At 35.0% G+C, this 16,797-nt stretch overlaps 1 protein-coding gene across 2 annotated transcripts in view; it reads left to right on the plus strand.

Annotated features, from left to right (window-relative positions):
- The first annotated feature begins 7,259 nt into the window (after positions 1 to 7,259).
- LOC114244505 (homeobox protein araucan) overlaps positions 7,260 to 16,797 on the plus strand; it is a 134,272-nt gene continuing 124,734 nt past the window's right edge. For both annotated transcript variants that reach the window (XM_089728408.1, XM_089728419.1), the window contains exon 1: positions 7,260 to 7,766. In XM_089728408.1, coding sequence (XP_089584534.1) covers positions 7,674 to 7,766 — 93 coding nt within the window. In that variant the 5' untranslated portion in view covers positions 7,260 to 7,673. The remainder of the gene's footprint in view (positions 7,767 to 16,797) is intronic.

Genomic DNA, 16,797 nt, shown 5'->3' on the forward strand with positions numbered 1-16,797 from the left:
CTTTTAACATCAACTTGATAAAAACGTTCCGTTCCATAAATAAGTAAGTTCATAATGGTCAGGTTGAATAACTATACAGATTAATGAACACAAAAACTGTTTTAAATGACAAATATTTCACGGAATCTTATTGGAGTTCAAAAAATAAATTAAATTAATTAGGCTGATGACATTAAACCAACATGGATAAAAAAAGGCGTTCAAATATTATTATGGAAATTATACACTTAGAATAATACTAAAACAAATAACACGCTATATTATATCGTAATTTAAAAATGATATTTCTTAATATATATTTTTTTCTTCTATTTTACATACAGTACTTTATAAAAGCTACTTAATAGGTAGGTGTTGTAGTGTTTATGAGCAAAATGGTGCTGTGACTCGTCGCAGGAAAGACCGACATGAACTCTTAACAATCTCGTCTTCCATTCTTCTATTCGGGTTCTATAGCTAGCTTAAAGATATTGCCTTCCTACCGTTATAATATGATTATTATTATTATGTTACGTGAATATTTTTATTGTACCACGGCCGTGTTACTCTTTAGACAAAAACGGTTAAACGATTTGGAGCAGAAATATGAAAAATGGCCACATTTATAATACGCCCTTCTTCCAATAGGGATACAGCAATCTAACGGCACTGAGAGTTAGTCCTTAATATCAGATTGTGAGGGGTAACATTCACTTTGCTATGTGGTTCTGGTTTGCTTAGCATCAGATGACCGATGAGCTCGTCAACCGCTAAAGCAATAATAATAGTCACACCAAATATTACAATTACAAAAATATCATTAAATAATTGGGAGTAGAAGAGAAAGTATTTTTTTACTTTGTCAATGCTAAGATTTAAATTTAAGATTTAAAAGATGTAGCTGATAGCATATTCTATCTACTTTAAAATTATTATAGAAATAGGAAACATGTTCTGAGACCGTCGTATTGTTCCGTATATTATACGGATTGGCATTTGTTTCGTAAAAGTTGTTGTGTACATATCGCAAAACAGTCTCGCTTGCATTGTTAGTTAGGTTTCAGAATGTACCTACATAATTTACCTACATTCGAGAACAGCTTCGGATTCTATGTGTTTGAGCATCGAATAATAATATTACAAATTTTCTTTCATGTAAAAACAATGAGTTAACTAAGAAAAAGCCTGTTAGAGCCTATTTTTGGGCTATAGCCTCATTAACTATTAATCTAGAACTTTTTTTTTATTATTTACATAGGTAATTTTCATTTCTTAGTTTGTGCTTTTACAGAATAAACTTACACGTTAGATATAGATAATAATAAATTGGTAGTTACTGTACAAACGAAAATAACCTTAAATTGGAACTGTTTTAAAATTTATATCTTCAAAGTTTATTTACGGTTCTCATAAAAACATAACAAGACTAGTCTTGGGTAATTAACGATTTAATTGCGTGCAATAAAAAATAGCATGAAGTTATGATTATCTCAATATGCCACTAATTAATATAGCATCTAGTAATGTTGCGACACGGTGAAATTTAGATGTCACTGAATATTTATGCATATCTCTGCATGCAAATTAATAACCATTTCATAATTACGAGTTTAATTTGCCTTAAAGTAACTACTTATTCATATGAAACATGCACTGTAACAAAAATGAAACCTGAAAAAAGCTGTAGGTATATTTTGTTATGACAAAGAAACGGATATCGAAAGTCCATGGACATCACAATGCTTAGGTATACTATCCACTTTAAGAGAAGATATTAGTCGCAATAGACTGTAATAGAAAATCACCACAAAAGAATCACTAACCTAAAATCTTATCATTTTAATGTGATTACGTTTCCTAAACGATTAAACATAGCAGACCACAAAAAAATATGTTTTTCAAATTTCTTCTAAAAAAATGTAGGTGTACATTGAACATTTGGTTTTGATAATATTACTCTATGAATTTTGTGAAACGTCATCGATGTATTTTAATAAAGTTTATTGCACTCGTATTGTACTTTACAATGATATTTAGAAATTTTATCGAAACTTTTAACTTTTACCCTGTTATACATATTATTTAGGTATTACTAGTCAATTAACAGCTGGTTATCAAATTGTATCTTTATTGACCTAGTTTCATCATGAAATATGGGTACCTATGCCTTTTTATTCAAACGCTTCACAATTTAAAATTTGAAGGTAGTAAAATTTATCCAAACATTGAAAAATGACAGTTACTCCGCGTAAATCACGTCCTGATTTCGGGCGCCAAACACAGATCACGCTCAGGCGTCTGTCTGTAAAGCCGCCAAGTCATTGACACTGTTGTTTCATAAATTATGAAACAAGAACTGAAGTAAACGAAACTTCTAGCTTGTGCCTTAAAATTTACAGGTTACAAATATTTTCAAGCTTCCGTATTTAAATATAAAAATTTGCCTTTTTTCTCATTCTTTATTCAATAGATTATTGGCAATTTATTCGCATGAGTTATATGAACGCAATTATTAATGCTTTTTCTAAATGCCATTTAAATAAATAAATATTAAGTTTTTATTCGAGTTATATAAATTACGGTCGGAGTCAGTTTTTTTAAGTCTAGATATTTAAGCGGTTATCAAGGTCCCTAATAATACATTAATGAATACCTACCTACAGCCATTTTGAGACCTGAGTTCCATGTTTAAATTATTTGGTTTAACAGTATTCCTCTTACTCCTTGACCGTATGACTTTGCAGACCTACCTAGTTATAAGACACCGATCATTCGAAAGATAAAAAAATGTAGGTATTATCATTTAATGTTACTTCCATGCTATACGTAATGACAATAAAAAGAATTTCCATCAATCCGGAAATATTGTTTGGCTAAATATCGAATGTTGTTGGTAGGGACTGGTATATATCCAAGCTTATACCTATCTAGATTATCTTTAGGGCTGTCTACCGGTACGTAACCCCTCTCTAATACCGGAGGTCGTGCCAGTATGTACAGTGGTATCGGGGTTGAGAGTAGCTTGCAAGTGCTAGCTGTCCCAAGTCTGAATTTGGGCTGTAGTAGCGTGATGAGGTAGTGAGGGTACGTTCCGGAAACCACAGAGTGCGGTGAGTCGGCTGCAATGGACCTGTTAATTGCTTATGCTGTGTGAAGTATGCATTTGTTCAGTCGCAGATTACAAGTGTCAATTTGAACCACAAAGGAAAAATCTTCCACCGAGCGGGCGTCATTGCTCGGTAAATCGTTTCGAATATCGTTGTTTGTAACTGGCACATATACCTACATATGTGTCATTTGATTGAGGGTAGGTACCAGCAGATGTTGGCGAGACGGCTTGGAATTTGATTTACAATGCGCCGTATAAACGCATCTTATGGAACTGAATATATAAAACCTTTATTTTTATTGCCCTTGTAGGCAGACGAGCATACGGTCCACCTGATAGTGAGTGGTTACCGTTGCCCATGGACTTCAGCAATGACAGGGGCAGAGCCAAGCCGCTGCCTACCGTGAAGTACTCTCCATGAGCCTCGCTTGAAGAAAGACATGTTATAGCCGTCGGGAAACACCGTGGAGGGGAGCTCATTCGAAAGCCGGATGGTATGTGGCATAAAAGACTGTACTTAAATACTTTTGCAAGAGATTATTTACAATCTCGATGAAGTTTTCCGATATTTATTTCGTCTAAATATCACGTACTGTCTTAAAAGTTTCCCCTTTCTTATAAGTCCCATTAAACTGAAGCAAATAGCCACTTTTTTTAAACTTTATTATGTTCATCGATGAAAAATTTGTACTATATTACTTTAGCATTATTTAACCGTAAATGCTATGTTGTTGATAGTTAAAGGTTTTGTTTTTGTCCAGAGCCTCAACACAGTTATTAACTTAATTCTATTCAATTCAATTCAATTCAATGGTGTTTTTTTGAGTTTTTACAAATATTTAAGTTTGAGGTTTTATTGCGCTAGTGAACTTAATGACCCATTTATTAAAAAAGCAACATGATTACGCTTTTATTGTAAATTTGTAGATCTGAAACAAATAAAATTTCACACAAATAAATTAGCATTATCCTACACTGCTACGTACATTAAAATATATAAAACATAAAAAAAGTATAATTTAGTAGCTAAATATCCAAAAATAATAATATTAATATTTTATATTTCAAACAATTAACTGTACCAGAGATCCCGCGGTAGTCGAAATTCGACTATAATTAGTTGAAATTATAAGTTTGAACATTATTATGGTTCTATTGTGAAAGACCATTATTCTACTTACTATAATCACAGATTTCGCCATGACAAACAATATTAATCTATTCTCAATTTGACCACGGACTTTTAAAAATTACCAAAGTTTGACAATAAACGAAGAGTAGGTATATATGCGCCTGTGTGTGTGTCAAATACATGATAGTGTGTCATGTTTCTTTTATTGATTTAATGTAATATTGAGGCATAATCTAAAAAAGTTTAGCATTCTGCACTCCCTCTCTATATTCTATATAAGTGTGGGAAATTTCATACTCCTGCGTCCGCGCTATTTTCGTAAAAAGTGGTACAAAGTTATTGCTTCACGTATTAATATATAGATTTATCGCTTTAAACTAAATATATTAGGTAAATTGAAAACCGCATAGTATCATAAATTTTACGCCACAACATATTTATCTCATAAATGGAAATCTAAGAAATAATAATTACTATTGAAGTTCATAATTAGCTTTGCTTATATTGTCACTAACTGTAGTGAAATCGTCCCAATAGGGACTGCCCTATTGGGACGATTTAATTTAGTTTTAATGTAAATATAAATTAATTAAAATAAATTATGAATTAATGTAAATTAATTAAAATATAAATTATTTTTTTACTAGTGGTAGGACCTCTTGTGAGATCGCGCGGCTAGGTATCACTACCCTGCCTATTTCTGCCGTGAAGCAGTAATGCGTTTCGGTTTGAAGGGTGGGGCAGCCGTTGTAACTTTACCGAGATCTTAGATCTTATATCTCAAGGTGGGTGGCCCATTTACGTTGTAGATGTCTATGGGCTCCAGTAACCACTTAACACCTAACACCAGGTGGGCTGTGAGCTCGTCCACCCATCTAAGCAAAAAAATATAAGCTACACTTAAGGGATTTTATTTTCCTATATCAGCCTAATTTTCAAGAAGAAGATTCTCATAGCTTTCGTCATACTTCTAATCAGCCCATTCGGAGTTAATTGGCTTCCGAAATAGAGCATTACGCATGCCGCTAGCCTTTTTCCGATAGTAAATGGAAGTTTCAAAAACTACACTATTGTTTAAACATATTTACTTTGCGTCAGAAATAAGAAGCGATCATTTTATGCCGGGACCTGTATTCAAATATGCGTTTTTCATTTCAAAAATCATGGTAAAAAGCAAAATTAAACCGAAGCTGAAAAAAACATTCGTGGCTACTCCAAGATTGTATTCAAATGCTTGAATTAATTTTATTTGAGAAGACAGAAATAATTTCTTTAGAGGCCTGAAGGACTTTAAGCATGCCTAAGACGGCCAAATCGGGTGTAGTTTCGACTTTGGGAGACTATTTAGAGATTGATTAGTGAGTGCCTTTTGAGGGAAATTTCGAATTGATACTGCGTTGAGCCTTGGATACGCGTATATAAAGTAATGAAAAAATAAAATCATTTTTACCATTGTTTAGAAAAAATGATCAAGATACACATATTTTTAAATCAGCATTAAGCTTGGAACATAAAATTATCGGCGTCGATAATTTGCAGTCACTGTACAGCTAATGACTTACCGATTCGTCTAAATGGGAAATAAAATCAATTTGAAACATAATATACAGATTGAAGAATTTAACCCATTCTTGTTTTATCCGAGTAATAAATATTTTTTAACGTAGTCGTAAAATAAAAAAGGCCCTTCATGGTAAGTGTACACTAATGACGTGAACTACAGCTCATGAAATACTCTTTCAGTATAGGACACAAAAACAGCGAATTAACCTCTGAAAACTCCTGAAAAGAGAAGAGATAGAGAGAGAGAAGAGAAGAGCTATCCTACGGATAATTTGAAAAAAATCATTCCAAAGAACAGTTTTGGAATAGATATTTCGACAGGTGAGCCATCCTATTTAGAAGCATGCACTAACTATGCCTGCATGAAGCATGTTTCTTAGTGAGGGAATCCCGAACTTTATCAGGAAAAACTTTACTGACGAACTTTATCATTACTGTTAAGTTGCAAGCGTTTCTAACCCAAGCGGATCCCATATCATACGTTTACCGTCGTAACATTGAAGAACTTTCAATTTAGTTGGGTACCTACCCACTAGTTGCGGACTTCTCGCATCTAACAAGAATTAGACATTTAACTTTTAATTGGTCGCTTGTACGGTCTTCTGGAACTTTACAGGCCACTAAGTGTTTTACAATGTATACTTATATATTTAGAAAATTTAATAATACCTACATGTATTTCGTAAAATCGTGATTAGTTTTACGTTCCGATAGTGGTGATCCACAAAATAGTTGTATCGTTCGATTTAGTGATTTTTTTGCAATTATTGAAAATTAAGTAGGAAAGCGGATTCTAGAACTAGACCGGGAACGCTAGGTAATAATAGTATTGTAATTTAAGGATCAGCACTTTTATTACTTAGCCTTAGTGATGTACGGTTATGTTTTTATAAACGCATTAAGTAGTATTAGTGAAAAGCAATTAAAAATAGGCTTCGATTACAAATTTTCGATTAATCTTTACCTTATGATTATTATTAGTTTAAGCTCATATTTCAGATGGCTCATTAATTTTCAGTTGAATAACTTAATTGATAAAAGTGTTTATGAGACAGCTACGTGCATTTCTCTCATATTAAAATTGTTAAAAAAAATTATTCAAATGTCGTTTTTCGGGGAGGGACAAAAGTTTGAAGTGTACATGAAGTGTGTAAGTTTTTAAGAAAAGTTGTATCGTTTAGTTGTTCGCGCATTTTCAGCTAGTTCCATAGGTTCCATCTAGGTGATTTTGTGTGGCATAAACGTCGACCGGGGATATGTAGGCCGTGGCTCATGTCAGGACCTGGGTAAGCGGAGATCTGCAAAGAGGTACGGCCATGTTGCGACCACGAACGGACGGCGGGAAATCGCGGCCGCCCATGGGAGGCGTGCGGCGCCGAGTCGCTCGAATGGGATGGCTTGACGTAAAGACTTGTGGAATGAGCGAGAGGCTTGCGAGGCGGCGCGACGCAGAGGGCGTGCGACCTCGCGGAACGCCATGCACTCCTGTTCCGGTCGCGTCGACGGGCGGCCGGGAACCCGCGCCTCGCCACACTGACTCCGCAAGCACTGTCCACGCCGACTTTTCTCCTAGTCCGTTTTTTGAATGCGCACCGGTAACAGCGGGCATGTGATACGCCCGCGGACGCATTTGTTTTTTTCTCTCTCGCTCAAGTTTGTGACAGCTGAGTGTCGCGTGCGATCTCGCCCATTTCCCGCCACTTCCAGTAGCTTTCGGAAAAGTGAAGAAGTTTTTGGCGCGAAATGTGTGGATCGGCCTCACGCTCGTAGCTAAAAACTTTGGTATCAGTGTTTTTCGCTAAAATGACTGGTTTTTTGTTTGTGAACATCACAGCCCTGTGACTGATAAACTGCGTTATCCTCTGACTACTAAGGAGAATTGTCATAAAAATGGATGATTGGGAGCGACACGTGACCCCGCTCTTGCAAGACATGGGGTGCAACAACGAGGACGCTCAAGATGATTTCTTTAACCAGCAAGATGTAAGTCACTTAGAAAACCATGTCCTGTAAAATGTATTTTTGTAAACTTTATCGAGACTGTGTAAGTTCTTTTTTTAGTTAAAAGAAAGAAAGTTAAATATCTCAATAAAACCTATTCGTCTAATCTTCTATTTTTATGTGCCGCTCATGTATTTTCTTAAAGCATTTAGCCGGTCTCTTAGCTAAACCAAACAAACTTAAATTTCAACAGACCAACGTCCTTCCAAATAATTCATTCGAAGATCACCAATCTACATATTATCGGAACCACAAATATTTTTTTCTCTAAATGTAATTAATCATTTCAAGTATAGCATTCGCTAATTCATTTCAGATACTAAATATAGCCTCAAAACCGCAATCCGAGCTTTATCGACGTAGATAAAACTAATCAGAAAAGTACACACTCTGTTGCAACACTCTGATGATTATCTTGATTTTCATGATAAATATTTCCTGTGATAAGAATTTTCGTCTGACAAACAATACTGAATTGTAGTAGTATTGTATTTCTGTGAAAATATTTATAACTGTTTAAATAGTGTTTCAGTAAAATCATTCTATTGTAGTTCTTTTAGGATTTCTTATTGGAAGTTTGGAACTAAATCGGATTTTTCAACATGAATGTCACAGTCAGAATGATGAATGATGACATCAGAACTTGATTTCGAAACTAAAGCGGTTTTCCTAGGTTTTTTTGAAGATTGTATCTTATTAGTTTCAGATAGTCTACGTTAGCGGACTATCTAAAACGAATCAAATTTTGGCGGAGTTATAATGCTTAATAAAAAAGGAAATTCACTGTCCATACATCAGATAAAAAGTCGCGTTTATTACACGATCCTCCAATATTATATTATTTTAGGCGCAGTGATGCCTTGAAATTACCGCTCGTTCTCAATACCAATACTAACCTGATCTGTATGATATTTAATTTTAGAACTACTTCTATAAAACTACACGTCACGTGATAACCGCTTAAAACGGATAACGTGAATCCACCTTGAGGCATGAGGTCCAATTGTCCAGTTTAATGTGACAGCTATTTCAACCTTCGAACCAGAACAATTTTTATTTAGAAGCAATAAGTAACTAATGTTCTAAACAAGAACACGTAAAATTTCAATGGAGCTTAAATATTTAATGAGAACTTCAATCGTTTAGTGTCTCAATAAATTATGATTATCTATATGAATTGAATAGGTACATTTAACAAACAACTGCTAAGTCTGGACCATTCATCAAGCAACATGACATCGCTGTTCGGCACTGATTAACAAGTACATACATAAATAGGATTGTGACGAGATACATCCATACAATGTGTTATTAGAAAATACTATTACAAAATGTGTTGAAATAAAAAAAGTAATAACAAATAAAATATTAAAACTGTATACAAATTCATATAGGTCATTTCAATTAGTCGCGTAATAGTTTTAAAGTTATAAAACACGCACGGGAGCAATCCAGCCGTTTCCGAAAACTAGGACGATGGCAGTTCTGATGATATTCTCGGTGATAAATTTAAAGATCGCATTCGATTTTATTTATTTTTTAAATTTTCGTTGTGGCCTGAAGAATAGAACGCCCCGTCTATTCGTATCGAGCTACGCGGCTATTCCGGTGTTCAAATCAAGCAGGCAGCTACTAATTTTTGTAATCTTCGTACGCAATTAATTCACAAATTACTTCCACGATGACAGAATAACGTTATCTAATAAAAATCATACCCACAAAAATTTTACGATGCTGGGACGTATTGTAATCAAACCGTAGTAAGTACCACCATCATGCCCATTTCTGCCGCAAAGCAGTTTTGCGTTCCGGTTTGAAGGGTGGGAAGGTCGCTATACAATTCAATTTCGACCTTATGTCTGAAGATAGGTGGTGGTGTTCAAGTTGTTATGCATATGGGCTCCAGTTACCACTACACAAGGTGGGCTTTAAGTTAGGCAATAAAAGAATCGTAGCACTATCGTAGCCCTAAAACTTTACGCCATGGATAATCACATAAACAATCTTGGAGTCCTCTAGAAGAGAGAGTATTTTTTATTGTACACGAATAAAAGAAACAATGCGAAACATTAGATACAAAAAAAAGTACAATTGGCGGTCTTATCGCTAAGAGCGATCTCTTCCAGACAACCATCAGGTTCACACTCAGAAGTTTGATATTCCTGCTAAATTACATTGTTAGCAGCCATTTTCAATGAAATAGAGAACCAGAGTGAGTTAGGTTTTGAAACTCTCACCAGCCATATGCTTACTAAATTAATCATTGATTCTAATTTCAAGTTTCAACAAAATAAATTGTTAATTGCGCAGAAGTAATATTAATCGTTTTTTCTTCTACTTATCAATGACTTATGTAGCAATGGAGCCAAACTATGCATCAAAGTAAAGAAGAAAATATAAAAAAAAATTATAAGGAAATTAATTGATAGAACCTTCCTGAGTTTTTTCAATACTACAAGTCAACTAAACAAGATTAAGATGTTAGGATAGGAACAGATCGGTACAATGGCACCCTCAAAACTTTCGATGGCATAAAAGCTAATCTGGAATCTCATAAAATCCCTGCAGTTTGTTTGACAACATCGCTGTCCCTGCCTATCGTCATTGACTGTGGCAATCTTCTTTGGAGTTTAAAGCAGCGAGAACCCTTCTTAATTTGCCTATCCCTTTTGGAAAATATTCCCAAGATCAAGGAAGAAAACTTTTCAAGTGAACGTCTACACACAATGAAAATTGTTTGTATTGAATCCGTGATTTGGTTGTACATGTATTTTATTCTTAAGAAGGCTAAAGCGTAAGTGGCCCACATGAACATCAGCAACGGGTATAGCAAAAGCCGCTATCTACGCTAAGAATTCTTCAGATCTCTTGTTTGAAGAACACCGCGAAGATGTAATAATTTCTAAGCTAGAAGGTACGTGGCAAAAACAATCTCTGGAAATGTACTGTCAATGAACTTAGTATTTTGATGCAGTAGGTATAAATTCTACTCTGGCGAATGGTTTTGAAGTCGTCGTGGTCTAAAGGTTAAGACGTCCGGTGCATTCGTATGTAGCGATGCACCGGTGTTCGAATCTCCCCGGCGGGTACCAAATTTTCTAATGAAATACGTACTTAACCAATGTTCACGATTGACTTCCACGGTCAGGGAAAACAACATCGTGTAATAAAAATCAAACCCGCAAAAATATAATTTGCGTAATTACTGGTGGTAGGACCTCTTGTGAGTCCGCGTGGGTGAGTGCCACCACCCTGCCTATTTCTGCCGTGAAGCAGTAATGCGTTTCGGTTTAAAGGGTGGGGAAGCCGTTGTAACTATACTGAGATCTTAGAACTCTTATCTCAAGGTGGGTGGCGTATTTACGTTGTGATGTCTATGGGCTCCAGTAACCACTTAACAGTAGGTGGGCTGTGCTTAGATGGATGAGTTCGTCCATCCATCTAAGCAATGGTAAGATGGTAGAAAAGAGTTGACGGGATGTAATAACGGGGCAAGATCAAACAATTAGGAGCAAAAAACAAAAACTACCAAAGTTTATCCGCGGACCCAGAATTCACATAGACATAATAATATGTACATATAACATAACTGAAAATATGATATCCATTAAGAACAATATCCCATCAACGATTAGCTACTTTTAATTTGTGGGCATTTCATGGATAAAGAAACAATTTTTGTAGATGACCTAGAATACTACTACTTATGAAAAAGTATTGTTTATTTACATTTTTAAGGGTTTCTTTCTTTTTGTTCCATTCTTAATTTCAAATTCTATGACGGTACCTACCTAAAACAATAAATTAAATAGTTTTCTTAAAGCATAATTTCCCAATGATCAGTAATCTGTGTATAATATCATAATGATTCTCTAGATAGGTACATATTTTCGAAAAAAATAAAAAATAAAACTTTTTAAATTTCTTTATTATGAGTCTTTCTTAACGGCGGTTCTTAAATTCAAATAGGCAGATAGCCGTGTTATGCTATAAACATCTAAAAGACTTGCTACATTAAATTAAGTGATATACATACTGGACGACAGCCAAGTCGATGTTGGGCTCTGCTTATTAATAAAATAATTATAACAACATCTAGGGCATTGATTACGAATTTCTAAAGTTCATCAACCGACCGAGGTGAACTGTCTATAGTTATTTTAGAATTGAATAGTCTCCGATAGCAACCGAGGCGTTTAACATAGAAGCTCATAGGTGTGCTTGGACTTGTCATTAGAGCCACACTCTTCGGTTTCAGATGTCAAACCTGCTAAAGTTATAAAACCTGCTAAAGTATCTATATATTAATACGTGAAGCAAAAACTTTGTATCCCTTTTTACGAAAATTGCGCGGACGGAGGAGTATGAAATTTTCCACACTTATAGAGAGTATAGAGAAGAAGTGCATGCACAATGCTAATATTTTTTTTAAATAATGCATAAAAGATACATTAAATCAATAAAGAAAACATTACACACACTACGTACCATGTATTTGACGCACACACGCACGCATGCATACTATTTATTGTCAAACTTTTGTTCTTGACGTCTGTTGTCAAATTGTGAATAGGTAGTTTAAATATTGTTTGTCTTTGTTAATATTTTTTATTGTGTAGTCTTGGCGAAATTTGTGACTATAGAAGTATAAAATACAATCATAATTGTGTACAAACTTACAATTCCAATTAATTATAGTCGAATTTCGACTACTGCGGTACCTCTAGTTTTAAATATTATTTCTAACTATAATTTGTGCAGTCATGTAAACGAAAAACGGAACTAAATAAAATATCCTCTACGTAGTGATCAGTCAAAAGATATCATAAATAGGACACAATCCTTTATTTTTATAATAAATAGCTCCGGCATAAATAAAGCGGCGCCGAAAGCTTAAGTTATGGTTCAATTCTGTTAAAGAAATCCCAGTTTATATTAAAATGTATTTTGATTGATTTGTTGCTTTTTTATTATATACTATTTACAGCTATTCGAGTGGTAAATCAAGCCGGAAATAAACGTATATGAGATAACACATTTATAACTTTCGATCAATTTTTGGATATTTTATTTCTACACTATTAAAAATGTATTTTCTATTTATTTAATTCTATGTTGTAAAAAATATAGCTTTATCAATTCCTATTAAAATGTTGAGCTGGATACAGAAAATCATGAAAAATACAATTATATAATTACGTGATAGTATATTTTTTAACAAATGTAATAATAATGTACTAATTTTGCAAAATATTTATGGTCGCATGTTAAGTGTTGTTATAATTTGAATTTCAGAGGAGGTTTTGTATTTGTACAATTATGTTTAAATATTACAACGAATAGTGGCAGGAATTCACTGTTTTACATATATATACAAGAAAAACTAGCAGAAAATTTATAGATGAATAACCAATATAAGGTTAGGTGTGTGTTTTAAAATATGTTACGTTATTATAATACTACCTCGCGTATTAATAATTATTCATAAATCAGAATCTAATAGCGCATGGCAAAGAAAAACATAATTTGAAAGCTTTAATTAGCTCAAATTAAAATTTATCTGTATAAAAAAACGTTTTTAGTTGTTAACGAATCAATTAAGGGCCGTCAAAAATCATTCTTTAGTAAAATCGCCACTCGTTCGCGTATTATTGTTCTAATTTCTGTGATGGTGTGGAGATTAAACTTGATATAAAATGAGGATCGAGTCGGCTGCCATGTGGCAAGGTGCCCGAGGCCTCGGCTACCAGGATTTACCCTTATACTTAATTGTCCGAACTCCGCTTACCACAACACACGCGTCTCAGCCTCGCTTTAGTGAAATATGGAACAGTTATTGGCAAGTACGTACGGTCTTGAATTTCTATCTGACTCTCTCGGATCAAACATACAGATTATACTAAACTATTTGGCAATAAGTGGCGGTCAATTAGTTATAAGACAAAACTCGAATTAAAACAAACGGCATCAAAGACTTCGTTATATTTTTTAAATGGCAGTAGCTAAGCAGCCCCTGTTGTATCAGCGGGTATCGCATTTCAAAAACATCATAGATTAAAAAAGTCAGATAATTATATTTAATAATAACTATCCGACTGTTCATCAAGGGATATGGGGACCATAGTCGTCGACACCTATAGCTAATGCTGCTATATTGTTTGAGCTCTTCCGTAGCAACATTAGTAGTGCGTATTGTATTTTCGTAGGTCTCCAATATTCTGCCTAATTAGCGAAGCGTTCGGGAAAGATCTAAATAGTAGAGCATCTACAATAAATTGAAAAGTCCACTACATTTCTTATGGTGACATACACTATGCGAAGGCGATTCAAAACCAGGGGGATCGTCAGCTCGTATAAGTTAAAGCACGTGCGCTGCCCGAGGTAAGAGGGTTAGGTCTTGACATGACTGCTCCACTGCCAAAACAAGCAGAATGGTACCATGTGCGACCTCGTGACATTTCTTATCACAAAGGGAATTACATAGGTTCATTATTTAGTTGTGTGATAAATATTGTCTAAGAAAACGGGATTAACTGACACCTACGATTCATTTGCTTCCAAAAACAATGTAGATATTTCTACTTTGACTTTTTAATTATCTCTAGAAATTAAATTTTAATTTAGTGAAAGCCGAAACTGAACATAACAATGAACAAAGCAGAAAAAAGAAATTTGCGTTCGAATAAATAAAATTTCAAATTCAAGTAAATTTATATTCTTAAGAGAGTCATGTATTATTTAGTAAAAAAACAATTTGATCCTGTTAAACATTACCATATTAAATAAAATTATTTAAAGTACTATATTATTGGTATTGGGTACAAACTTAGATTGTCAATTTAAAGAAGAGAAGCAAAAGCAAAAATTTAGGCCACATTAGAGGTACAGAGCTAAAAGCAAATGACAAGCTTTTTAATATCACTCCAATATATAGGTATAATACCATAGTGCAAATGTTCGTAAAGATCTTCCAAATGGGGACGTTTAAATTATACACAATTATGCTTTATTTATTTATTTTGTTTATTCCAGCCTGGGAATTCGTTACCGGCATTTTGTTACTGGTGGTGGGAGATTGAGAGACCGCTCTGGTAGCCTGCCTATTTCTGCCGCAAAGTAGTAATGAATTCCGATTTGAAGAGTGATATATTTAGTGATATTTTACGAGACCAAGGATATTTCGGTCTGATTCTCATTATCTAAATTAGTTTCGGCAGTCACATACCTCTACATGGGCTGTGAGCGCATTCATGTATCTTTTAAAATCAAAAGCGTTTTCGCGGACACCATATTGAATTAACATAAACCACTTCCACAACTGATACAAATTCAATTTCACCTCAAATATTGCTAAAAAATATTGGCTGTTATCGTGCAAAAGGTTACCTACCCTCAAAAAACATTAAACTCCTTTGGCAGTCGGTTAAAAATCAAACTTGGATTTTTTTATTATTTGTGGTAGAGATCAGGCGTTACGGTTTATATTATGGCACAGCCATTATATAAAATTCATTCATATTGCGATACTTAATCTCAAGATGGCCGTCATGTCATTTACCAATATATACCTCAAACGCCTTTACAGTTCACCCTTTATTTTTATGTATATGAAGTGTCCACTATATTTTTTTTATTTTCCCAAACCGACTCACACAATAAAATAATGAGATGGTTTTTTCTCATTTGACTATGGAACTCCGAAAAAGGAATAAAACGATCACGAGATCGAACCGTAGTACTAATATTTAATCAGACAAACATAAATACTGGTGGTAGGACCTCTTGTGAGTCCGCACGGGTAGGTACCACTACCCTGCCTATTTTTGCCGTGAAGCAGTAATGCGTTTCGGTTTGAAGGGTGGGGCAGCCGTTGTAACTATACTTGAGACCTTAGAACTTATATCTCCAGGTGGGTGGCGCATTTACGTTGTGGATGTCTATGGGCTCCAGTAACCACTTGACACCAGGTGGGCTGTGAGCTCGTCCACCCACCTAAGAAATAAAAAAAATAAAAAAATAAAAAAAATGCATCTTTATTTCTGTTGTTTTCTAAAATTTCACTTCATTGCATTTAAACACATGTTGTGCAACAAAATTTTGTGTTTAATTTACACGTACTTCATCATCGCACATGCACATCATGTAATAAATTCATCACTTGTAAGAACAAAGCAATAAGGAACAGGGAGTGAAATTTCGTTACACAATTTAAGAATAATATGCGTACTTTAAATTAATTTACTTCGTGTTCACACAAATTACGAACACGCTATCGAGTAGATTTCTTCGTCCATTCCGGATTATTCAATTCAACCCGTACAAAATAAACTAACCACTCTTCTACCGTTTATACAGTTTTCTTTTATGTTCTTTCTGTTCATCAGCATATTTAATGAAAAACTGAATTCAACAAAGACGGAGGACGCTTGAAGGAGGCTACACGTGATGCTAAGGCTGGCTGGTACTTTGCACAGAGAGTGAGTCTGACTATCCAACGAGGTAACGCAGCCAGTATCTTGGGAACTGTGCCTACTTCAAGCGTCGTCATGATAATCGCCTTATCGTTGCCGCCGCTGACTACTCCCCGAATCCTGATCATGCAGGAACCAGTCGTCGACGCCCTAGACACGTCCTTACGGATCCATCAGATCTAATAGCCTTTGCATTAGACGCCTTCAGCTCTAATACTAGGAGCAGGCTTAGGGACCCCGGTAACCGTACTCGTCGAACTCGACAAAGAGGTCGACGTGCAACCTAACCCATGCATCAGCCCGCTGAGTTTCTCGCTGGATCTTCTCAGCGGGTCGCGATTCCGATCCGGTAGTAGATTCATTCGCGAAGCAATTGCTCTTGAGTTTTTAGTTCTCCTTCGAAGGCGCTCGGGCAGTTGTTAGCAAATCCCACCCCTCCTGGCTGAACCTTTGCTCGCCCACCTGTCCTGGTGAAACTGGAAAGGCATCCGAGCCACGAATAATCTTACATTAATAAAAAAAAAAATTCAAGCGTATTGGAA

This window comes from Bombyx mandarina, chromosome 01 (assembly GCF_030267445.1).
Source record: "Bombyx mandarina strain Sakado chromosome 01, ASM3026744v2".
Lineage (NCBI taxonomy): Eukaryota > Metazoa > Arthropoda > Insecta > Lepidoptera > Bombycidae > Bombyx > Bombyx mandarina.